This window comes from Eublepharis macularius, chromosome 12 (assembly GCF_028583425.1).
Source record: "Eublepharis macularius isolate TG4126 chromosome 12, MPM_Emac_v1.0, whole genome shotgun sequence".
Taxonomy (NCBI): Eukaryota; Metazoa; Chordata; class Lepidosauria; order Squamata; family Eublepharidae; genus Eublepharis; species Eublepharis macularius.
The window spans coordinates 14337359-14362652 of NC_072801.1; the positions used below are offsets into that span (position 1 = coordinate 14337359).

The 25294-nt window shown below is 48.8% G+C and overlaps 1 protein-coding gene across 1 annotated transcript in view; it reads left to right on the forward strand.

The window, feature by feature from the left end:
* CAPN15 (calpain 15) overlaps positions 1–25294 on the forward strand; it is a 110510-nt gene that overhangs the window by 51633 nt on the left and 33583 nt on the right. Inside the window, exon 2 of the mRNA XM_054994942.1 lies at positions 22423–23872. Within this exon, the coding sequence (XP_054850917.1) occupies positions 22445–23872 (1428 nt within the window). The 5' untranslated portion in view covers positions 22423–22444. The remainder of the gene's footprint in view (positions 1–22422; positions 23873–25294) is intronic.

The window sequence follows — 25294 nt, forward strand, 5'->3', positions numbered from 1 at the left end:
TGAAATGGGGTCATCCCTGGACAAAGGAACTGCCTTCCTTCTTGAGGGATTCCTCAGATACACACAAGAAACCCCCCAAGTGTTCCAGCAAGGGCTGCACATGCAGAAAGGCCTCTTTTGGCCGCAAGACTTTCATAAAGCTGTGATGATACCAAGGTGGTGGGGTCTGGCTTCTCACCTGGTGGGCCTTGTGCTGAATTGGAAAAGAGATGCAAACTGCTGCTTCAGAGATTGTTCCATGGAGCTAAGAGGTGCCTTTTGTGCTCTGGAACAGAGTTGAAAACATATTATTTTTTTCTTTTCCATGGTGAGTGTGGCCTTATTTGTGTTCCATAGAAAGGGACTGCTTTGTGGCAGTGCTGCTGCCACACTAAGAGGGAGTCAGCAGGGAGTTTTCTGTACTGACAGGTGCCCACCCTGCTGTTTGCAGGGAGGTCCTCTGAAAGAGCTGCCAGCTTTCTCTTCTAGGTGCCTCTAACTCAATGTCTTTCTATGCTGCAAGAGGCTGACTGGTTCGTGGCGCAGGATTTCTTAGGGAGGGCTGGAAGGTATCTAAAACCTCTAGCGGGATGTGTGCAAATCAAAGCCCCTCGGCTGCTGTCCAGGAGGATGCTCGGAGGTGATGCCAGCTCCTTGAACAAAGTGGTTCACTCTTCCGCTCCTTGAAGACTCTTTCTTCCTTTAATTGCTGTAATAAACCATATGCCAGGATGGGTTAAATGAAATAAGTAAGAGTTAGGGAGGCTGCTCGGAAGCATTTGGAACGTTGCAGCCTGCGGAAAAACAAGCAATCTGCAGAGTGCTTTGAGGAGGGAAGCGAATGGAAGCTGCTCTGGTGGATCTTAGAATGCACCCACCAAAGCATCTTCCGTCTTCCGGCCTTTTTTTTTTTTTGAGCTGTCCTAGAGTTTGTGGCCATCTCAGTTCCCTCGTGTTCATGCCTGGAGTTCAGGATGTGTCTAGATTTGGTGGAGTTGTCAATTGGAGCCTTCAGCCATGCACTCCCAGTTTGACCCTTGGCCAAACAATGCTGTTTCAGTAGCATTGAAAGATTTCTCTTGCATTGAGCCATCACCAACTGATGCTCCATCAAGAAGGTCTACCATATGGCATGCTATTCTGTCTCCACCATCCAATAGGCATAGTCTTTATTTATGTTTTTTATACCCTTCCTTTTTTCCAACAGGGGCCCCAAGCAGTGTTCAGCATTCTCTTATTCTTCACTGTATCCTCACAACAACCCTGTGAGGTAGCTTAGGCTGAATGTATACCGTTGGCCAAAGGTCACCCAGCGAGCTTCCATGGCAAAGGTGGGATTTGAACCAGACTATTTACATGCTAGCCCAAGTGGTGCTGTTATGCCTGTGGTCTTCAACCCAGGATCTGCTTTGTTAAACCCTTGGCAACAGGCATGCCATAGAGCAAGCATGTGACATCTAGGTCATGTGATAAGAAAAAGAGGAGCCAGAGTTATGACCCTCACTAGTGTCAAGGCTAGGACAGTGGGCTGAGAGAAGAGGGGACAGGAAATGTTCCAGGTCAGCACCAGGAGTTAAACCATGATGAAGAACCAGGCAAGGGCAAGGGTGTGTGCCGTGGAGGAATTCTCTCCACCCTTGAATGCCCTTCCCCATCCTCTTGGCACGCATGGAAAAAGAAGCAAGAAGTGTCGCACCTTCACTGCCGATGCATGTGCAGTAGCGCACATTCCAAAACACCTTGCAGCTTCATAGAGGCTGGGCTTTGTGACTGACCTGAATGTCCTAACGTTTGAAGTCTGTTGCACTAAGCAAGGGAAAAACGGGGGTGAGGAGAATGCTACATGATACGGAATATTGTTGCTCTTGAATGGACATACCTACAGGGTATATCAATCAGTCAATCAGTCAATCAATCAATCAATACTTTATTGCTTCAGCACAGCCATAGCAAATAACAAGAAAAGTACAATATTATTAATACAAATTACTACATCATAAAATTTAAACTGAAATTGACAAAACTCCATCAAGATCTTTAATACAGGGTATATCTGCCGGTCTGTACACTGCTATACATCCAAAACCTATTGATGGTGGAAGCCACCTTCCTAAGCATGCATTTTTCTCTGAGTAACACCCCCCTCCCCAATTCCTGCCGCCTCTGCTACCTCCAGTCTCAGTTGCCTGTCGGAGCAGGTGCGCTTGCTAAATGGCACTGCAAAGCAGCTGACGAGAGCAGGCAATTAAGGACACTGTTGCGGTTTTCTTTCCTCCGGGGACGTGGCGTTCCCTCCCTGCTTGTAACAGGTAAGCTGGACCCGCTTATGTCATTATGACTGATTCTCTTCTCTCCAGCCCCCCACTGTGCCGTTTGCAAATTGCTTTATGATAACTAGTGCTGAACTACTGTTAGCAATTTTTGCCCCCTTCTCTGAGTGGCGTGCAACCGTTGTGGGGTTTGGCCAATTGAGGAATTGTTTTCTGCTGCCTGGTGGGTGGAGGGATGCTCCACGCACACATTCTAGCCAGCATCTGTAACAACTGCGTGCCTCTCCCCCAGTCCCAAGTGGAAGGCGGAGGCTGACAGCCAGCTGCAGTGTGGCAGCAGGCCACAGCTCTCTGCACACCCCCTCTCTCGGGCACCAGCTAATTTTGTGCGTGATTGCGCTCGTCCACAACGCCTAAGAGCTCCTAGGGAGAGGGAGTTGCAAGAGATGGGGAAAGGGGGGTTGTGTGAGGTTAATAGAAGACATGGCTCCTAAAAATAGTTAAACTATCTCTGAACTCTTTCTGGGGGTATGGAGATGTATCCCTCTCCTCCCAGCAAATGATTCATGCTTGTCCTTCAGGGCTGGAGTCCTGATTTGGGGGATTCCCTATCAAATGGTAGAGAGCATCAGCAAGCGACCTCGTTTCATTGGCTTCCGTGGCAGTAAGCTGAGCACTTTGTTACTCTTGACCAGATAAGCAGGAATTGTATGTTCTGGGGCTAAGAACCAAAGTGCTCTCAGACATTGGCTTTTCGTTGCACCAGAAGGTCTTGGTGCTGGGTCTCAAATCACACAGTTGAGGCTCAGGTCTGTTACGGAAGAGCCTTGCTGTCCCTCGTTGGGTGAATCCACAAAGAACCCCGGAGGTAAGAATCACTCAGGCTCCAAGCCTACAAGACTTAACTACTAATATTACAATTTTTTAAAGATTATTTAGATATATATATCAAAGTGCAAAGTGCTAATAATGTGCAAAAGTTTTGAATATATTTAAAGAAGTAGCAAGTCCCTCTAAATCCAATATAAATAGGCATACAAATTCAATAAACCAGCATAATCAATAAATAGTACAATCAATAAATAGTTATAAATAATTCCTATAAAAGTCCAACTGGTGAGAAGTTCATGAATCAATAAATATTCATTTGTTCCTTAATAGGTGATGTTTTCTGTTATGCAAAATTCCTGAGAGTGACCACCAATCACGTTGAAAAGAACGAGCTGAATGTTTCTTCAAACAATCAGCCAACGGGTTTTTGCCAGCATATTTCCAATTCCTGTTTCGTAGTGTTACTTCCTCATAGGCATTATTTTTATAAATGATCACTGGCAGGGCTTTTTTTCTGGGAAAAGAGGTGGTGGAACTCAGTGGGTTGCCCTTGGAGAAAATGGTCACATGGCTGGTGGCCCCTCCCCCTGATCTCCAGACATAGGGGAGTTGAGATTGCCCTCGAGCAATCTCAACTCCCCTCTGTCTGGAGATCAGGGGGCGGGGCCACCAGCCATGTGACCATTTTCAAGCGGTTCCGGAACTCCATTCCACCACGTTCCAGCTGAAAAAAGCCCTGGTCACCGGTAATACTATAGCTCATCACCAAATCAGTTAATGCAGACTTACTACTTACGTAAATACGTTCAAAACTTTTGCACATTATTTGCACTTTGATACATATGTAAATAATCTTTAAAAAATTGTGATATTAGTAGTTAAGTCTTGTAGGCTTGGAGTCTGAGTGATTCTTACCTCCGGAGTTCTTTGTGGTTGCTCTTTCCGGGGGAGCCCTTTTGGATCGGTATCGTCCCACGTTGGGTGGCTGCTGTTCAAGATCAGGAAGCCCTCCACCTCCGTCCGTGTCTGGGACTGCACAAGCGTCATGCAGGATCCTACTTTACTGGACTTGAGTATTTTTAATAGGTACTGTTAGCAAGCAGCCCTGTCCCTTACACATGCCGGTGGCTGTGGCTGTGCCCCCATGCAAGCAGGGTCTCCTGGTGGAATCCTCTGAGCCTCCTTCTGGTAGCAGCGTGACCTGTCCAGTTGGAAGAGGAAAGCAATGCAGGGGGGGAGTGCATCCAAGCCAATACAACTGTAGAAACTACGTGACCTCTCTGGCCTATTAGTGCTTACTGCTGTCTGGGAGGGCTGGTGAGACTAGAACCGGGAACCTTTCATTCTGTGTAGCGCTGCCCCATGCAGGGTGTTTCCTCAATCATGAAATATCCTCAGCCGGGCCAGCCAGTGGCTCCCCCCTGGCCCAAATGTCCAGGGCAGGCTGGATTTTTGCCGGTGCTCGGTCCACTGGGTATGGTGTCTGCCTTGTGACTGGGGAATCTGGGCTGTCACTCAGTGGCTGCCTTCCCTTCCCTGGGTTAGAACTAGGGGGCTTAATCTCCTTGCCTGGCGTCCTTGTTCAAAGCAAGGCACATTTGAATGCAGAAAGCTCTCCTGTACTGCCAGGCCATGGACGAGTCTAGCTGAGCACGATCGGCGCTGGTGGGCAGCTGCTCTCCATGCTGTTCGAGGATGGCCTTTTCCAATACCTGCTGCCCAAGATCCATTGCAATTGCAGTGTTTGAGCCCCAAGTTTAAATTCCCACTTAGCCACGAAGCTTACTGGGTAGCCCTTTATCTCATGGCCTAGCCTACTTTGCAGGGTTGTTGTGAAGACGCCATGGAGGAGGGGAGAACCACGCAGGCACACTGCTCAGAGCTTGCAGGAAGGGCAAGATTTTTTTAAAAAAAGTAGTAGTAATATATAATAATTGAAGATATTGCAGATTCATCTTCGGGCTTTCTGTCCACAAAGTGGATACTCTACCTTTGAGCCGTGGCCTCTCCTCACCAACTCAGTCCCATAAAGATTGGAGATACCCTCAGTAGCCAGATGTTGCCGCTGGCATCCCCTCCCTCCAGAGGTCTAGTAAAACTGAACATCTTCCAGAGGCCGCTCAGGCAAGTTTGTGGCTGACAGAAGGAAGGATGCTTTAAATGCTACGTGCTTTTTAAAACATTTAGTGTTGGTTTCCTCTTTTCAAACATCACCTCCCTTGCCCCCGGCCCTTGGGGATTCGGCAAGCTCAGCGCATAAACATACTTTGTCAGTGTACATGTCTGGTCAAAGACTGCGCACCAGAGGAGTGTTTTCTCAGCGCCGGGATCCTCCGATGACAGCCTGTCGGCCTCTGCGGCTGTGTTTTAAAACAAATCCCCCATAGAGTGTTGTGCTGGAACACTGAGCTAGTGTGGTATGGTGATTCGAGGGTTGGAGTAGGCTCCAGAAGACCCAGGTTCGAATGCCCACTCTGCCATGGGAACTTGCTGGGAACCTTGGGCCGGCCATACTCTCTTGGCCTAACCTGCGTGCTGAGAGTGTAAAATGGAAGAGAGGAGAATCATGTGGGCCACTTTGGATCTCCGTAGGGGAGAAAGGCATGGTATAAAGTGGAGATAAATAAACGAGAGCCAAGCTACAAGTGACGCCTGACGCAGGTTGGACACGTGTCAGCTTCCCTCAAGTTTTGATGGGAAATGTAGGCATCCTGGCCTTGCAGCTTGGCTCTCCATTTAATTGAAAAGAGTCCAGTAGCACCTTTAAGACGAACCAATTTTATTGTAGCATAAGCTTTCGAGGACCACGTTCTCTTCGTCAGATGCATGGAGGGCAGAAGGAAACTGGCCAAATATAGAGGAGGAGAGGGGGAGGGATGTAAACAACTCCTTTGATATGGAGATGCAGACAGCTCCTTTTGGTGTGGGGATCAGTTTGCTTGTGTAAAGATTCAAAGGAGTTGATCCCCACACCAAAAGGAGCTGCCTGCATCTCCATATCAAAGGAGTTGTTTACATCCCCCCTCTCCTCCTTCCCCCCTTCCTCCCCTCTATATTTGGCCAGTTTCCTTCTGCCCTCCATGCATCTGACGAAGAGAACGTGGTTCTCGAAAGCTTATGCTACAATAAAATTGGTTCGTCTTAAAGGTGCTACTGGACTCTTTTTGATTTTGCTACTACAGACTAACACGGCTAACTCCTCTGGATCTATAACTATTTAATTGAAGTTTACAGAAACCCACACACACACACAGCGGAGGGGAAGGGGGGCACCCGGCAAGAACCCGACGCCTGCACTCCCCTCCCGACCACATGTTCTCCCTCCCATAGACTGCCGCTCTGTAAACTTCAATTAAATGGAGAGCCAAGCTGCAAGACCAGGATGCCTACATTTCCCATCAAAACTTGAGGGAAGCTGACAAGTGTCCAACCTGTGTCAGGCGTCACTTGTAGCTTGGCTCTGAGAGGTGGTGAGGATGTAGTGGTTGGGGTGCTGGACTTAGGAATGGGGAAACCCGGGTGGTCACAGGCTGCAGTCATTCTTGGCCTAACCTACCTTATAGTGTGGTGAAGGTGAACCAAAAGGAAGGGGGCTGGGATGAACCACTGAGACCACCTTGAGCTCCTTGGAAGAAGGGGGTGATAAAAACACAGGAAGTAAGATGGATGGAGGTGGGATGCCTAAGCCTGTCTGCTTTTTGTTGTTGGGAGGGGGTATTGGCTATTTGGGGGTGGGTGGGAAGAATTTCTGTAATGCTGGCCAGGCAGGTATAAGGAGGTGGCAGAATCTTATGAAGGAGCAACAGGGCTGGGTTGATGGGGAGAGATCAGCGCAGAACACGCCTGTAGAAACTTGGGAAAGGCTTTTGGGCAAGTAGGTGAGGGCTCTGGTGTCTCCCCCCGCCCCCCGAATTGCCATTGTCTTCTGCACTGAATCCATGATCCCCTCTCCCTGTTTTTTGGGGGGGGCGGGGTAGAGCTATTTTCTAAGCAATACAGAGAGGACCTCAAAGCGCTAGGGAGCGTGCACATTCTCATCTAACCGCCAATGCACGGGTGGAAAATCAGTAAATGGAAGCAGGTGGGTGGCCCCTTTTTAAAAAAAAACCTTGAGTCCGGATGGATTGGAGTAGAAAGAGAGAAGGTGATTAGCATTTCCTCTGCTTTGGGTATGATAAAGCTTTGCGCCCGCCTAGTAGGGTAGCTGCACTCAGCGGGGTCCTCTCTTGAAGACTGTCAGATGCTGTTTGATCCTTTCAGATTCTGTATGTGCCTGTCTTTCTTTCTTCTAGCCTCAAAGGCAGATGAGGGCAGTTCATTTCCATTGCTAGAAATTGAGCACAAATATTCTTTTTTTCTTTTTGTGACAGCCCCCCTCCCCCAACTAGAGCTCTTAAATTATTAGCATTATTTTGGCAACATTAGCGCTGGCCAGGTTCTCCACATTCCATTAGATATCTTTGCGAATCCATCTCAGGCCTGAAGTCATTTCATTTGACCTTTGCCAATCTTAATTCATTTGAGTATTCCCCAAGCATTTTGAAGCATATCTTTGTAACTGTAAGGGCTAGAAACTTTATATTTAAATGAAAGCTGAGATACTATAGCAACCGTGATTATGATTTCCTGTGCTGTTAGTTTGGTGCTGCAGTGCTGAGTATATGGGAAGCATCTCAAGGGAAGGGGTCCCAGTGCCAATGACATGTCAGACTAGCTTGCCTTACTTCTTTGTCTGGGGTTGGGGGTCTGCCCCAGAGCTCTTTGTCTGTGCAATAAAAAGGAGGCATTTTTGCCAAGAGTTCCGGCAGCAATCTACTCTCCCGCGGCTGTGCTGTTTGTCAGTTAAGGAGCTGTTCAGGTTTTTACTTAGTGCTTGAGCAGCTGCAATCAGACACCCCTTCAGCACTCCCAGTTCATGCTGGGAGCTCTGGAATTACAGTGTTTGCAAATGGAGTGGCCTCCCACCTGCCCACCCTCTGAGCCCTCCATGAAGCATTTGAGGCGCAGGAATCTGGACACCCTCAGAGCATTGTGCAATTGCAGCTGAGGCCAAGTGCCTGCCTTTGGGACGCCTCTGCTGGTAGCCCATTTTGTTCCTCCATTTGGAGCAGGCGGTGGCGGTGGCATGGGCCAAGCAGAAGCCGCTCCGAACACTAGCAGAGACCTGTAGGTGTGTCTCTTTCTCTAATTTGGCACCAGAGCCATCTTGAAACAGCGGCAGATGTTCCGTTTAGAGTGGGCCGGCAGGCTGCTGGCAGCTCCAGGCCGGGCAGTCTCCCAGCAAAGATTGTGGCGGCATCTTGCGTGCGTTTGGAAGGTCCACCGTCGGCCCCTGCCAGATGCCAGTGAGGGTTGCAGCGAAGCAGAAGCCTCAGCGCGCATGCGTGGCAGATGGGGCGCTCTGCAGACAGTGTGATGCTCCTTCCCGGAGAGGACTTGTTTATATATTTGTTTTTGGTTTATTGTCGAGAAATAATAGAGCCTGGTGGCCAAAAATATGAGTAACGAGCTGGGAAGTCTGTGGTTCAGATCTTGCCCCCATCACAAATTCAGCAGTAGACCTTAAGAAAGTCACTGCTCTCTTGACTCTCCTTTTGCAATGTTGAGATCATAGCACTGACTTTCCTTACAAGGACCAGTTCTCCAGTCAAGCCATTCAAGCAACCGCTTGGGCAGTGAAGTCGGGCGCAGATATTTCCCAGCCATCAACGGCACAGGAAGTGGCAGAGATCGCTTCCTGGGGCTGTTCTGCCCCAGCATGTGCTCAGCTTGGATGAATGGTGCTGTCCCAGGAGGTGTTGAATGGACCTTGCTTGAGTTGCTGAAATGGCTTGAACCAGCTCTGTAAACATGACTCAGACCTGCTTTGTACAGGCAAGAGAATGTGGCAGAACTTGGGTGGCAGAATGGATTGTATTGTGTCAGTCTACAGGTGGAGGATTACATGTTGAAATGCTCCCTGTATAAAAAAAGAAACCTCCCTGCCAATAGAAAACTAGCACAGCAAGCAACGTTATCCTTAATGTGCTAGCTTTCTACCAGTGTAGAGTTTTTGTTTTGTTTTTTAAATATGTGCAGAGGCATTCAGAACTGAAATCCACCATCTGCAGTCTGAAGTGATGCACCTCATTCTGCCAACTCATTAGATGATCCCTGGATGGTCTCCTCTGAATGGCAGCGGCTCTCCAGGGTCTTGAGAAGACATCGTTTCCATTGCCTTATAGCTGAGAAACTTTAACTGGAGATTGATCCTGGGACCTTCTGTGTGCAAAGAAGAAGCTCTTGGCCACTAACCATAAATAGAAAAACCTACAGTCCAAACAACTAGGGCTTTTTTCAGCTGGAACATGGTGGAACGGAGTTCCGGAACCTCTTGAAAATGGTCACATGGCTGGTGGCCCCGCCCCCTGATCTCCAGACAGAGGGGAGTTTAGATCGCCCTTCGCGCTGCTCGGCAATCTCAACTCCCCTCTGTCTGGAGATCAGGGGGCGGGGCCACCAGCCATGTGACCATTTTCGCCAAGGGTGATTTAAACTTTTAAAAACTCCTCCCTTGTTCCAGCTGACCCAAGGTGACATCATTGGTCCTGGGAGCATGCATGCGCTTTGCACTCGCACATGTGGTACCAGGGGCACCACCTCCCACCAAGAGTTGCCCCCTGTGCTGGCGACCCACTGAGTTCCACCACCTCTTTTCCCAGAAAAAAAGCCCTGCAAACAACTAATGCTTGGGCCTGATGAACACCCAACGGCTGCTATCCAATCCATCCAAGTAGGAGCGCGTGCTGGGTATCAAGGGTGGTAACAAGGGATATCTTTAAAACCAATTTGTATCAGGGATGCCTCAGAGGTGAGGCAGACAGCTCCTATAAAATGTTACACAGCAGTGCTGCTATTAAAGAAAGATGTGCTGTACAGGGCGGGAAGATGATCATCTTACTTGCCACAGGAGCATGATTGTCAGCAGAAAGCTTAGATGAAAAATGTGGCATTTTAAAAAAAGAACTGAACTAAGCATCAAACCCCCATAGAACAGTCTTTGCATGGGGTCTCCTTTGTACAGTGGTCGTAGTGTACGAGGAGGTGCAGTGACTAGTGGGAAAATCTACAGGAGGTTTACCTTAAGAGCAAGCCACGTTCTCCCAGGTTCATGAATGAAACCAGATGGTTCTCAAGCTCGTGCGCTTCTTCTCTTTGAACACTGCTTGATAATTAGGTAGCTCTGGCTTAGTGTCAGACCGAAGTTGCTTCTTGCTTTGCAGAGAGAGCTCCAACTGTAGTTTGCTGGTTTTGGCATACTGGAAAACTTCAGTTTGCCCCCAAAATGGACATCTGTAAATAGGAGAGGGGCTGTGGCCCAGTGGTAGAGCAGCTTTGTATGCCAAAGGGTCTCACATTCAGTCCATGGAATCTCCAAGTGGAAAGGCTTGAATAGCAGGGGATGGGAAAGACCTGAGACCCTGGAGACACAAAACTGACTTTTATCTACAAAGGAGCTGATTCAGTCAAAGGCAGTTCTGTGTGTGTTCAGTTAGTGGTCCCTGATTTGACAAGTGGAAGGAGTGTTGTGTGTGCATACACACAAGGATCCCCAGATTTGTTTGCGTAGCTGTAAAGCACCGCTTTGCTGTTGCATCTCTCCCAATATCCAGTCTTCCTACCCCTGTTTCTTTTACCGTATCCCAATATAGCCAGCAAGGAATTGGGGTGGGGCGGGGCTACACTTTATTCAGAGCAGGAGGGGCATGCAAACAGAGGATCTTCACTGTTGGGACCATTCTGGGTGGCAAAAGGAGAACAACCTTTGTGCTGGATCAGAAGGCCAGTGCTGGCAGGGAGAGGGTTAGGGTGTCTCGCCAAATGCATGACCTGGTCATCCCTGGGAGCTGGCCAGTCCTGCTTCATCTCATTCAAAGGATGGCTCTTTAGGGGCGGGGGGGGGGGGCATTTTCAGCCATAAGCAAGCTTCCAGGGAGTGCTCCGTAACTCACCCTTTGCTGCTGATGGCACCTGACAACTGCTGGTGCATGGTCAGGAAGATTTGGGTGAAGGGCTTCAGGTTTAAAGGACACCCAATTCTCTTTCCATCTGGGATTCATCTCGGTAGGGTTTTCCTTTGTGTTGTAACCAGAAGTGACTTTGTAAGGACAGACAAGAGAGGAGAAGTGTAGTCTTGTACTAAAAATACTATCACTGTTACAATTTCATCCTGTCTTTCCTCCAGAGAACATAAGCCAGTGTACAAATCTCTCCCATCCTCGCCATTTTATCCCCACAACGACCCTTTAAGGTAGGCTTTGCTGAGAGAGGCTGGCTCAGAATCACCCCACCAGCTTATCATGGCAGAGTGGGGATCTGAACTTGTGGCTCCCAGGTCTTAGTCCGGCACTCTAACCACTCTATTGGACTGCCTCACTTGATCTTACCCATTTTGGAAGAGATCTGGGGATCAGAATCCTAAGAGCACTTTGGGTTGGTTTCAGCTAGAGCAGAGGACTTCTTGTGTGGCTTGCAAGGCAGGTGCAGGGAGGCTGGTGACATCACAATGTGGCCTCCTCCTGCTGGCCTTGCTGTCCCCTGTGCTTGAGGGACAGGTCCAGTCAAGAAAGAGGTTCCCCCAGGCCCTGCAGCTCAACCAGCGCATCATGACGAGCTGCGGTCAAGGGGTTGCGCAGACTAGTGATTGATCTCAGGTTGACCGGAGCAAATAAGCAAAGAGGTGATTTGGGAGCAGGGGTGAAAAAGGGGAAAATAGGGCAAGTTTGGCGGGGAGGGGAGTTACTGTCTTTATATATCTGGTCTTTCTGGTATAGCCATAGTTCAGTGGTAGAGTCACTGCTTTGCATGCTGAATAGCCCAGGTTCTGTCCCTGGCATCTCCAGTTAAGATGAGCACGTAGCAAGGTGATGGGGAAGTTCTCAGTCAGAGACCTGCTGTCAATCAGAGTAGACAAGACTGACTTTAATAGAAGGGAGGTTCTTGTGGAAGCTCCCCAAATAATGGCAGGTAAGGTCAGGACTGTTTATATTCTGTACTTTAAACAACCCAAACACCAAAATATGGAAAGTGGAATTTTGGGGATTTACTTACAACACGCAAATGAAGCATCTTTGCATATGTTTCTCTGCTCCAAGAAGCCACGGGGAAGGACGGACAGCTATGTGGGGGAATATCGGAGTCCCACCACTGGCTACAGCAAATCCTGTCGGGCCGCTTCGTCTTGTGCGGAGACTTTTTCAGGCGTCGTTCAGTCTCATATGAACGTTAAGGACTAGACGCTCGCTGGGGCTCATGGAATATTTTTTTACCCTTGATCACAGTGCCATTTATTGGATAAATGCATGCAAGGAGGTTTTCACGAAAAGCCTAGTCTTTTTCATAAGATATCTGGCATGTGTTAAGATCCAGGGTTCAAGTTTTAGAGATGCACAAGGCTGAGTATCAAGCGGAATGTCCAAGAATCTTTTTCCTTTGTTGAACCATGAGAGTTTACTTGGCTGTCTGCCTGAAAAGTGTTTTTCCAGCCCAAAGCTAAGGGAGAAAGTTTGGGCAGACACTTAGATTACAGACGGGACATCCTGGAAGGTTTCGAATTTCTCGCTGTCCCTTCCCAGGCAAAACAGTAAATAAAATATAAACGTTCCCTTTGGGAACATGGCCAGTAAACAAGCATGCTGAGTATTTTTAGCATTTTTCAGAACTCTGTTGGAAGGCAGCGCGATGGAGGCATGAAAAACATAACAGTTGTTACATGAATCAACTTGAAAATTTAATTCTGAGACAACTCAAAGCCAGATTGGGTGGCATTGCCTAGTGGCAAGTAAGCTTTTTAAGTTGCACAGAACTACTTCTTGGTAAGTGATTTTCAGGCAAGGCAAAAGCAGGCAAGCATTTTTGAATCCCTTTGTATAAACAGAGGAGCAATGACAACTTCTTGGAGTAGAGTTTTTAGTGCCAGGTCAAGATGCTGTTGTTATCGTAGTGCTTTGGTGATAGGTTATAAGTTTTCCTTCCTCTGTTAACAATAACAGGGTGCTTATATACTGCCCTTCTGGACAGATTAGTGCCACACTAATAGCTGGGGCTGCCAGCTCCAAGTTAGGAAATTCCTAGAGATCTGGGGGGTGAGAAATCTGGAGAAAGTGGGGTTTGGGGAGGGAAAGGACCTTTGGCATGGCATAATTCCATAGAGTCCACCCCCCAAAATAGACATTTTCTCCAGGTGAACCGATCTCTGTGGCCTGGAGACCAGTTGTAATTCCAGGAGATCTCCAGCCACTACCTGGAGGCTGGCACCCCTACTAATAGCAGTGAAAAACAATCAGTGTTATTGTTATCCCCACAATACAGCTGGGGAGCTGGGGCTGAGAGGAGTGGCTGACCCAAGGCCATCTCCAGAGTTTGTGGCGGTAGTGGGAGTTGAACCAGCTGAATGCTGATTCGCAGCCCAGCTACTTAACCAGCTTCCATCTTCTGTTTTTGTTTGAATGTTACAGTTATGTTGTCTTGCTCTGAGCTGTTCAAATTGAGCATGGATCGTATTTTATTGGATTTTCATTGTGAGCATTCTGGAAAACCTTCAATATGAGCTAGCACAAGAATCAGATAAAATAGAATTCTAGGGGTGGGGGTAGGAAGAGTAACTTTTAGACGTGACTTTTAAAAGATGGTTGTGTGGACTTTCTGGCACGGTCGAAACTTAACGCTCAGCTTTTACATTAAGAGCATCACAAGGCGCTCTTTCATTGCTGTTTTTGATGTATGTTGCTTGTTCTGAGAAAGATCACTGAAAATATCCGGGGTGTGAACCTATCTGCTTTCCCCAGTTAAGGGAGGAATAGCTCTCTTTTTTGGCTTTTAACAATTGGAGGTTTTAACACAGAAGTCTCTTCTTTCCTAACACATCCCTCCCTAAACTTACAAACTGGAGTAGTGATTCTTCTCTGGGGCCATACAGATTGAGGTGCATTCTACTAGTCTATGGAGGAGTGGGGGGGGGGTCTGGATTTTAGGCAGCTCTTTCCCCCATTTACACTTACGGCTTCTGACAGGCAATCATAGATGTGCTCTGTCTTCAGGATTTTGTAAATTGTTTTGTAGAATTATTGTGAGACGTGAACTGTATATTGAATTATCACTTAATGTATTGTATGCCCCTTGCACTTTATCAGTATAATGATATATTTTTGAATTTTGTGAATTAATTGCCTCTGCACGGTGCACTTTAAGAATTATACTGTTAGAGCCCTGCAGGAGATCTTTGATCTTTTTTCTGACAGGCAGTGGCAGAGAGATGTTTTGGACCCAGAAAATAGGACTAAAACCTAATACAAAGGTGGACAGTTCTCAGGCGCGAGAGTCTTGGTTGGAGGTATGCCTGAGATATCTCCGTTGTGTGCATTTAGCACACGCATACATAATTAAGATAATTTTCCCTTGTCCAGAGCTTTGGTTTTACTTACTGATTTACTTACTTATTTACTTCATTTCAGGGTTTTTTTTCTGGGAAAAGAGATGGTGGAACTCAGTGGTGGAACTCAGGACCGCACAATGACATCATTTTGGGTCAGCTGGAAAAGGAGGGGGTTAAAGTTTAAATCGTCCTCGGCGAAAATGGTCACATGGTCGGTGGCCCGCCCCCGATCTCCAGACAGAGGGGAGTTGAGATTGCCCTCCGCGCCAGGCGCGGAGGGCAATCTCAACTCCCCTCTGTCTGGAGATCAGGGGGCGGGGCCAACAGCCATGTGACCATTTTCAAGAGGTGCTGGAACTCCGTTCCCCCGCGTTCCCACTGAAAAAAAGCCCTGCTTCATTTATAAACATTTCTCCTCGGTGGGGACCAAAGCAGCTTACATTGTTTTTCTCTCCTCCATTTTATCTTCACAATAGCCCTCCGAGGTAGGCCGGGTGAAGAATATGTGACTGGCCTGAGATCACCCAGCAAGTTTCCGTGGCAGAGTAGAGAGTCCAGCCTGGTGTTCCTGGTCCTAGTCTGACACTGTGACCGCCACGCCATGCTGGCTTTTAATTTTGTTTCATGGGGAGCATTCAATGATGGTGTTGTATACGTGGTGGGTGGTAATGGGTAACTAGATATTTGTCTTGCAGATTCCTGAGCAGCAGTCATGAAAAGCCTCCTGATACAAGGGTTTTGCTGCAGATCTATGTAAACAGAGTATGCTAAAATGTGGAGAGCAGGGTTCTTGAGTGCCGTTTGCTAGCCGTTCGGACGGACCTCCAAAATGATAGTTTTGAAGGGTCATCGTGAACAAGTTGCCAGTGCTGATTTTCCCGTTCTCCACCGCTTGTAGATGACATTCCTCTGGGAGTCTTCTGCAGTGAATCCATATTGAACAAGTGGAATTTGAGATTAGCTGCCCCAAATCAGAGATTGTGTTTTGAAATAGGTTTCTGATTCTGGTTTGGGGGTGCGGGGAGCATAGCTTGAAGGGTGGTATAGGGAGAGGAAACCGTGTCTTCCGCTTCCCTTGGCTGTTGCCCCCAATCCCCCTTTCTTACCTGTTCATACCGAGTGCATAGTAGGGAGAAACGTAGGGAATGCAAAACAGCCGATCTTGGAGGATTTAGTTACTTGTTTGAAAGAAAAAACAGCGCTGAGAGCACCGCCGAACAGGATTTGGCTGGGATGTATTATCTGTTGGAGAATTCCAGCCTTTATACCTTGTTAACAAGAACAATTGATTTTTATTTTTATTTTTTTAGCGGTAGAGCAAAACAAGGCAATGAGAGTTTAAGGGCTTTATGAGTTTTGCACACGGGGGGAATTTTTTTTCCCTCAGGAGAGAAGGGGGGAGTGCATCGCTCAGATCTGAGAATTGTTGATGTGTAAATCTGTCCAAGCAGTGTGGTCTGAAGGCAGGTATCGAGTAGGCTCTGTTTATCAATGGATAAGGCAGGTATCGAGTAGGCCCTGTTTATCAAAGCTTGGCTCCCAACTGGCACCAGAGCTTGAAAGATCCCTGGGGCTTAAAAAACAGCACCTGACATTTCTTCTGTTATGGTACCCCCGCCACATTTTTTACTCTGGAATTGATATCCAGAACAGTGAGAGAGGAGATGTCCCTTGAAAAATGATGCAGGATTGGTTTAAAAGTAAAGCCAAGCTGAGCTACAGTCTTGAAAGAGTTCTGCCTTTGGGACAGTAGTTTAAGCAGACAAGATTTTTTATGGTGGACTTTCCCATTTTGGTGCATTGGTTATTGTGTGTGAGTTCTGTTTAGTGTGTCCTTCTGATAAGTTTTATTGCTGTTTGGAATCGTATCTTGAGTTTTAGTTCTGTACTCGTCCCTGAGAACTATTACCGAGCTATAAATTTTCTAAAACAAATGAGATTCCAGTTTGCTTAAGGACCTAATAACAACCTTAGAGAGCTCAAAAGTCTGTCTGGGCTAGCATCGCGTTTCTCATGATGGTCAGTCAATGCCCTAAAAGACCTGCAAGCAGCACATTCCTTAAAGAGGAACATTTTCCTTGGGTTTGTGTTACTTAAATGTTTTTGCTGCACTGCTCTTGAAGAGCTTCTGCACACATGGGTCTCCCCGTTCCATGCAACAAACCACGGTATGCCTGTGTGCCGTTTGCACTGGAGTGGATTGGAAAACTAGGGAGTGCACTGGAGACCCTAAACCTGCAAAAGACGGGCGTGTAGAGCCTCTACACAGACAGGGTTAGGGAACAAATCAGTCTGTGGGCTTCTTTTAGTGTCTTGTTAATAAAGGAAAGTGTCTTCTGAACTGCATTCAAAATAACAGGCAAGTCTCTAGCTCTCATGGCCTCTGCACTATTTATTAAAAATGCAATGATAAAACAAGGCAACCCTTGCCAACAGAAGCCCAAATTTACAGTGTCTCTTTGGCTTCTGCAATTTGTCAAGGGCTGACTCATAATTTTTCACATTTGCGACAGGCGAGCTTTCCTGAATATAAATGTTGTCAAACAAATGCCAGGCCATCCACCAATTGCTGGCTTCCATCTGCCATGTCAATGGGAATGCTATGCAAATTGTGTTAATTACACGCTGCTGAAAATGTGCAAATCAGCTGTGCTTGTTGGCTAGCATAATACAGTCCCCCCCCCCCCCTTTGTGGACCTTGGTGGCACGTTAACCCCAACCTGGATACCCTTCTGGGAATCCTCTAGTGATGAATTTCTGGTACACGTGTTGTTGCAAGAGGCAAAGCTTTCTTTTGAGAATCTGCATAGTATTTCTTGTGCCTTTTTCATTTCGTTTTGTTTCCGGGCATCTCCTAAGCCTGCTGTTTAAATTTTGGGACTGCTCTCCCCTGGCTTTCCAATTTCATGGAACCATGAGCAGGAAGGACCAAAAAAACCATCCCTGCGGCAGCCGTGATACCATTTAAGAGCCCTGCTGGATCAGACCTCTCCAGCGTTCTCTGCTTCAGCAGCTCAGGGCATGCTTTGGGAAACGTACAGTCAGAGCATGCAATGGACACAGTGTCCCTCTTTTCACTGGTCCCCAGAGAAGGGCTACCTGGTTTCATTTCATGCTCATGATAAATAGGCAGGGTTTAAGATTCTCTTTGTTGCAAAGCAGCTACAACTAGGAGAAAGAGGTTAGAATGCCCCCCTTCCCACCCAGATCCAGGTAATGATACTTTCTTCATATGTTGGTCAGCTGTTTATTCCGCCCTTTCTTCAAGGAGCTCGGGGTGGGGGGGATACATAGTTCTCCCTTGTCTCCTTTGGGGAGGGATTGCGGCTCCATTGAAGAGCATCAAATGCTGTGCATGCAGAAGGTCCTAGGTTCAATCCCCGGCATCTCCAGTTCAAAACGTCCACTTTAGGGGCTGTGGGAAGGACCTCCACCTGAGACCCTGGAGGCCTCATTGCCAGTCAGAGTATATAGAACTGCTGCCCCTGAGAGACCAAAACTGTGACTCAGTCCAAGGTGGCTTTCCATATTGATTATCACAATGATACTGTCATGGAGGCTAGGCTGCAAGTGAATGACCAGGGAAAGATCCAGAGGAGTTAGCCATGTTAGTCTGTAGTAGCAAAATCGAAAAGAGTCCAGTAGCACCTTGAAGACAAACCAACTTTACTGTAGCATAACCTTTTGAGAATCACAGTTCTCGAAAGCTCCCGCTTTCTGACGAAGAGAGCTGTGATTCTCGAAAGCTTATGCCACAGTAAAGTTGGTTAGTCTTCAAGGTGGTACGGGACTCTTTTCGGTTTTGACCAGGGAACGTTACCCAGTGAGCTTTGTGACAGGGTTTTTGAACCGTGGTCTCTCCAGTCCGATACTTTAACCACCACCCCATGCTGGTGCTCTCTTAGATGATGGTGGACCCCCACCTCTTCCATCCGACAAAAACTCTGTCAAAGGAGATCAGGCTGAGTGATAATGACGGGCCTGAAGTCACTCAATTAGGATTGTGGCCCAACAGGCATCGGAACCCAGGTCTTCCATGGTTCTTTTTCATTGCTATAAAAAGGGAGCTTTCTGTGATATTCCTGTGATCGTCTTTAGCCTCCTCCTTCCCCACTTGCTGTGCAGTGCCAGATCCAACTCTGCAGTCTTGAAGGACTCATAATAGGGAAGTTGCCGGAAGGACAGTGCTCTGTTTTCTGAAACGGGAGGAAGTCTCACCGCAGCCGGTTGACAGAAAATACTTTGGGAGGGCTTGCAGGTTCCAGGAAATCGTCCCACCTCCAGGAATGCTGAAGTGAAAACACTGGGTACCTCTTTGGTGTTATTCTTAGTTTCTTGTTTTCTGAGTTCCTGCAGCAGGAAACGTAACACGGAGGCCACAGGAAAACAGTTTGCTTTAAATCTCTGACGCGTGTGGGCTTCTGTTCATCATGGGCGTGGGTAGGGTTTTCTGCACATTTGAAACTCAAAGCAGAAGGAGCCCGTGGCTTGTATGAATACTTGACTCGTGGGAGGAGGGTGGCGCAGGAGCTGAGAGCTTATGAGCAGTCCCAATTCCTCTTCTGTGGCCTTGGAAATTCCAGGTTCTCATTTTCCCAAATCACCTACTGATGTAGCTGTTGTGACCCCCCACCCCACCCCAGGCAGAACCAGGAGTGGATTCCTTATCCAAGGAAAACTGGAGCAAACCAGAGACCCTCCTGGGGGATGATCAAGTTTCATAGTGCCAGATTCCACCAGTCCCCTCCCAGGTTCTCTCCCCACCATGCAGGAGTAGCAGAGGTGGCAAGCCCACAAGGAGGCAGCTCAACAGTGGAGAAGCATCAGGCTAGCGACCCGTATTCCAGCTACTGAACCAGATCACTGCATGAGATCCTATAGCGGGGCTTCTCCCAATGAACCCTGGGCTAAGGAGAGAACTTTGCTCATTCTGTTTCACGTGGCCGGTACACTTCTGCGGTAACGGTGCTCCTGGACCGAACTGTGCCCAGAGCTCAGAACCCCTTGGTTGACCAGATCCTGCTCCCAGTTATCCTTGTTCCTGAGGAGTCTGGAGACTGTTTTAAGCCCTGCAGTCAATGAGAGAATGGTGGCGTTGGAACTAACTTGGGAAAGCTCTTGAGGTTTTGGGATGCTGTGTGTCTATTAATACTCATCTCTGTGGCTGTTGACGATGTTTGCATACAAATTCAGAAATCTTACCATATGGACACTACCTGAGGGTCAGGTCAGCTGAATTGCAAGGACAGCCTTGATCACTAAGCCGCTGGAAACTGCAAGTTTTACTTTGGGTTCAAGAGAGGCTTTGCCTAGTTGGGAAACTTAAGCATCAGAAAAATAGCCTGTACTTGGAAAACGCAGTCTGTTGTCCTTGATCTTTTTGACAAATGAAACCAGGCCTTTTTTTCTGGGAAAAGAGGTGGTGGAACTCAGTGGGTTGCCCTTGGAGAAAATGGTCACATGGCTGGTAGCCCCACCCCCTGATCTCCAGACAGAGGGGAGTTGAGATTGCCCTCCGCACATGGCGCGGAGGGCAATCTAAACTCCCCTCTCTCTGGAGATCAGGGGGTGGGGCCACCGGCCATGTGGCCATTTTCAAGAGGTGCCGGAACTCCGTTCCACTGCGTTCCAGCTGAAAAAAGCCCTGAATAAAACCATAGTGTGCACCCTCTTTCCATTCTTTCCTTCCATCTTATTATTAATAATAACAACAGCAACAACAACATTCAATTTTATGCACCACCCTTCAGGACAACTTAAGGCCCACTCAGAGCGGTTTACAAAGTATGTTGTTATTATCCCCACAACAAACACCTTGTGAGGTGGGTGGGGCTGAGAGAGCTCCAGAGAGCTGTGACTAGCCCAAGGTCACCCAGCTGGCTTCAAGTGGAGGAGTGGGGAATCAAACCTGGCTCTCCAGATTAGAGTCCCACACTCTTAGCCACTACGCCAAACTGGCTCTCTTAGGGCCAAACTACAAGTGACAAATGACAGGTTGGACACTTGTCAGCTTCCCTCAAGTTTTGATGGGAAATGTAGGCAGCTTGGCGAAATGTTGGATAACTGACAGTTGAAACGTCCATTGGACAGCAGTCGGAGAGCCAAGCTGCAAGACCAGGACGCCTACATTTCCCATCCAAACTTGAGGGAAGCTGACAAGCGTCCAACCTGTGTCATTCATCACTTGTAGCTTGGCCCTTAGGGTGCAACACATGTCCGTAAGATGGCTTGTATGGATTTCAGAAAATAAGGGGCATTTGACGCAGGCCTTCCCAGGCCAGTTGCAGCTTGCAAAATGCAACCGTAAGGTACATTATCCTGAAGTTACCCTGAGAGGAGCAGGCAATACTCCATTCTGGCCACCATTGATGTGAGAGGTGCCAAAGCAATAGATGCTGAGAGGCAAACCCACTGACAAGCTCTTGTGTGGTTGTGCTCAGCACTCTGTGGCTTTCCAGTGTGGGGCGGACCTGTTTGGCTGCATGCAAGCTAGGCTGAGGATGCTACCAGGCCTGGGTCCCTCCACAACCAGGGAGGACCACCCAGGGGTTTTCCTGCTGTTTCTTTGCAGACAGCAGGCAGGGTGCACTGGGCAATGTCCTTACAACTAGGACAACTGCATCCCAAGGGTTTGAAATAATTGGGCAGCTGGAGATGGGAGAGGAAGGAGGAGATGTGGGAATACAATGACAAGGAGAATGACGAGGGGTACATCCGTGCCAGGAAACAGGCTACATGGGGCAATCTCAAGCACACGGCTGGTCCCAATCGGCCACGCTTGAGGCAGGGAAGCTTAGAGCTATCGCTAGCTCTGATTAGAACCAGAATTCCCTTTTTGTCTTCCCCTCCCTCCAACGAATCCAATTAAAACTCCTTTCTTATGGTTCTGGGGACACAGTTCATCCACACACCCTGGAGCTGTTGGCAGGACACAGAACTGTAGTTTGACGATGCCGCGCTGCCCAGCGAACCTTACGGCAGTGCTGCTGCCTGAACAGTTCAGTCACTTGCTGAAACTGGGCCGTAGGCAACTGTCTAGGTTCTCCTTTCCTTTCGGGGGTGATGGGTGGGTGTGTATTGGGGAGGGGACAGTCTGGCAAAGTAAGGTGGAACAGCATCCAACCCTTTCCTTCGGATATCTGAACTCAATTCGGCCTGGTGGTTTTGTTTGCCTGTAAGAAATGTTTTTTTTCCATTTGGGTGTGGGATTGGCAACCGGCAGACCATAGGCTAAATCTGTCCACTAAAGGGTTTGAGCCCTTCCTTGTCAACCCTTTCCCTCCATCCCTGCTGAAAAAACTACAGAGGGAAGCAGATTAGAGCAGAGGGAGAGATTTTTGTTTCTATTGGAAATATTTGTTCGGCTCAGTGCTGTTTTAGCTCCTAAAAATTTGATGCTGGCTTCTAGGAACGTGGAATCCTCCTCCAACCGTGGCTCTTTTTCTTCACAGCGGAATGAGTAAGTGGCGGGTGGGGAGCCGAACAGCAGTAGCTTAATTGTCCCTGGGAGCAGTGTCTCCTGGATGGGTTCACAGAAGAGAAAATAGCCTGCTGTTTGAGGGAGCCAATCCACCAGGTGAAAAGAGCAACTCCGAACGGGAAGGGGCAATTTGTTGCCCAACTGGCGAGGCAGAAAGCCAGCTCAGAAAGTAGGTAGGAGTTCTCGTTTCAGACGTAAACCTGAGATTCTTGTAGGCAATTCCCTGAATCTTAGCTTCAGACACACTGCCCACCTCACCCCGCCCTAGCAGCAATATAGAGGCAATAATGCTGGCAGACTCTTTTTGCAAGGGGTGATGCACATGAAGCACGGCGAGCATTTTAAAAGGAATCTGCACGAATGCTCAGATTTGTTAACCCAGCAACACAGGCCTCTTTGTCTCCGCCTGCCCTCGCTGTGTGTAGTAATGGCCTTTTTCTTCCTTGCAGCCACACCCACTCTTCTGGTTCTATGGCCACTGTGCGGGAATGGTCCTGCACGCGCTGCACGTTCCTGAACCCCGTGGGCCAGCGCCAGTGCTCCATCTGTGAGGCCCCCCGCCAGAAGCCTGACCTCAACCACATCTTGCGCCTCAGCGTGGAGGAGCAGAAATGGGCCTGCGCCCGCTGCACATTCCGGAACTACCTGGGCAAAGAGACCTGCGAGGTGTGTGGCTTCACCCCGGAGCCAGGCCCCGGGGGCTCCCCGCTGCCCGTTATCAACGGAGTCTTGCCCAAGCCCACTATCTTGGCGGAGCCCAAGGGGACATGTAAGGAGGAGATTTCCAAAGCGGAAAGTGGCAGCGAGGACTCTGGGGGAAAGAGCCCAGAGGAGGCGGCCCTGGAGGATGGCTGGGCTTGCCAGCGCTGCACCCTCCACAACACCCCTGTGGCCAGCTCCTGCTCTGCCTGTGGGGGGCCCCGCAAGCTCTCGCTGCCCAAGATCCCTCCAGAGGCGCTGGTCGTCCCTGAAGTCATCGCTCCAGCTGGCTTCCACATAACTCCCACCGCCCCTCAGCCCAGCTCCGCTATGGAGACCACAGAGAGCCATCCCATTGCCAACCCGGGTGCCACCGCCCTAGAGCAGGACAGCCAGAAGATGCCAAGCTTTAGCCTTTTCTCCCCTGGCCTCCAAAACAACCCTGTTCCCCGCAGCCGCCGAGAGGTGCCCCCACAGTTGCAACCACCAGCCCCCGATACCTCCCAGCCCGCCTCCCCACCCGCGCCCGTGCAGAAGGCCATCCGCTTCCAAGAGCTGATGGCGACCAAGCGGCTAAGCGCGCTGGAGGAAGAAATGGACGTGAGCCCCTCGCACTGGAAATGCAACTCCTGCTCCCTTCTCAACGCATCAGGGACCAGCACATGTGGCGCCTGTAACAACCAGAAGGGCAGCGACACCATTGACCTGACCGGGGACACTGTGCGCTTCACTCCCTGCGGCCCATCCAGCCCTGACTTCACCACCTGGTCATGTTCGAAATGCACCTTGAAGAACCCCACTGCCTCTCAGAAGTGCAAGGTGTGTGGCTCCTCAAAGCTTCACGGCTTCCAAGAACACGAGCTGGCCACCAAGTGCCCAGAGTGCGGCTCAGACAAGGGTACCTGCCCAGCATGCAGCTCCAAAGCCCCTTCGGCACGCAAAGTGGCCCGCCTCTTCCCCTTGCAGCTGCCAGCGACCCCGGAGACACTCAGCCAGTGGCCCTGCCCAGCCTGCACCCTGCTGAATGAGCTCAAGGCCAAGCACTGTGTTGCCTGCCACACACCCCAGGGCTACATGGCGCAACACAAGGGTGCCAAGCTGCTCAGACGCCGCGAGAGCATGCACGTGGAGAAGCGGCGTCAGACCGATGAGGGCGAGGCCAAGGCACTCTGGGAAAATATTGTCTCCTTCTGTCAAGAGGTGAGTTCCTGGCACTTGGGGTTGTGTGTGTTAAGATGGCATGATTTTTTAAAAATGCAAGTTTCTAGTCCATATTGCTGCAAGGCTAGGCAGGGAAATGGACCAGCAGTGCTACTGATATTGTAGAAGTCAGATAGATGGCAGGGAGGGGCTGCACAAAAGTCATTGTTGGCCAAGGGTGGTCCATCCCTCCCCCAGGACTCATAAGAGCAGACTTCATTACGCAAAGCACATTATGCAAATCTGCTGGTTTTCCATGATGTCCTCTGGTTGCAGGATTTGCCTTTTTAAGTGTTGCGCTCGCTTAGTGAGATTTGCTTGATTATGACTTCCCCTGTTGCTGTGGTCACAAATGTACACTGTGCTCTCCTTGCAAACATTTGAGTTTGGCGTAGAAATGTCGCAGCCTCTTGCTGCCTTTTGACCTCACCATTTACGGGTTTTTTCTTCTCCGCCTGTGTGTGTGCATACATGTATCTGCCAACCAAGGATGCTCTTCATGCATCTGATGAAGTAGTCTCAATGTCACGAAAGCTTGGCTTCTACCATAATAAATAGGTTTAGTCTTTAAAGTGCTACAAGATTCTTTCTGGAGTTTGCTGTAAGAGCCCCAACACAGCGACTCTTCTAGTTTTATAGTAACAGTGAAGAGGCCAAGCTCTGTAGCGGGAGGCCCCCCATTCAACATTCAAACATTGCCTCTGCAAGGAAATCACTCGGTGGCCTTAGGCAACCCACCAGTCTTCTGGTATCAGCCCTCCACCTGCAGTATTGAGGAGATAGTAACAGATCAACCAGCCCCTGTAGCTTGTAATGCTGTTGAATTAAAATGTTGCACTCTGACCAGAGAGCAGAACTGTTGCCAGGTGGTTGTACAGTTGCACAAATCATCTGTCTTGGAGTCCTTTTGAACTCAAGACTCTGGCGATGTGAGGGTCATAAGCGCAACTTCTGTGGCCCCATTAACATCACCCAACTGAGTTGATTGGCGTAGCAATCAATTCTGGTCTTGATTGCTTCTGCAGGTCTGTTGGGAAATCTCAGTGTTCTAGGAAATCCATGTTAACAGGAAGTGTCCCAAAGAATACCGGTTGTGTGGGGTGGGGACGGACAAGGAGACCCTCGTCCCCAGCTATATCCTTTCCCAGACATTTGGTTTTAGCCACTGTGGGAAACTCAGTGCTGGATTAGATGGACCTTTGTCTGATCTTAATAGATTTTTATCTCCAATTCCAAAGAGCTCAGGACAACATACGTGGTTCTCTTTCTTGCTCCCTCTCTTCTTTATCGTCATGACACCCCTGGAAGATAGTCTAACCTGTGTGATGGAGACTGGCCTGAGGGCACCCAGTGAGCTTCCACACACAATCTGGTTTGAACTGGGAACTTCCTTCCTTCCTTCCTTTCACATTTTTTGCCACC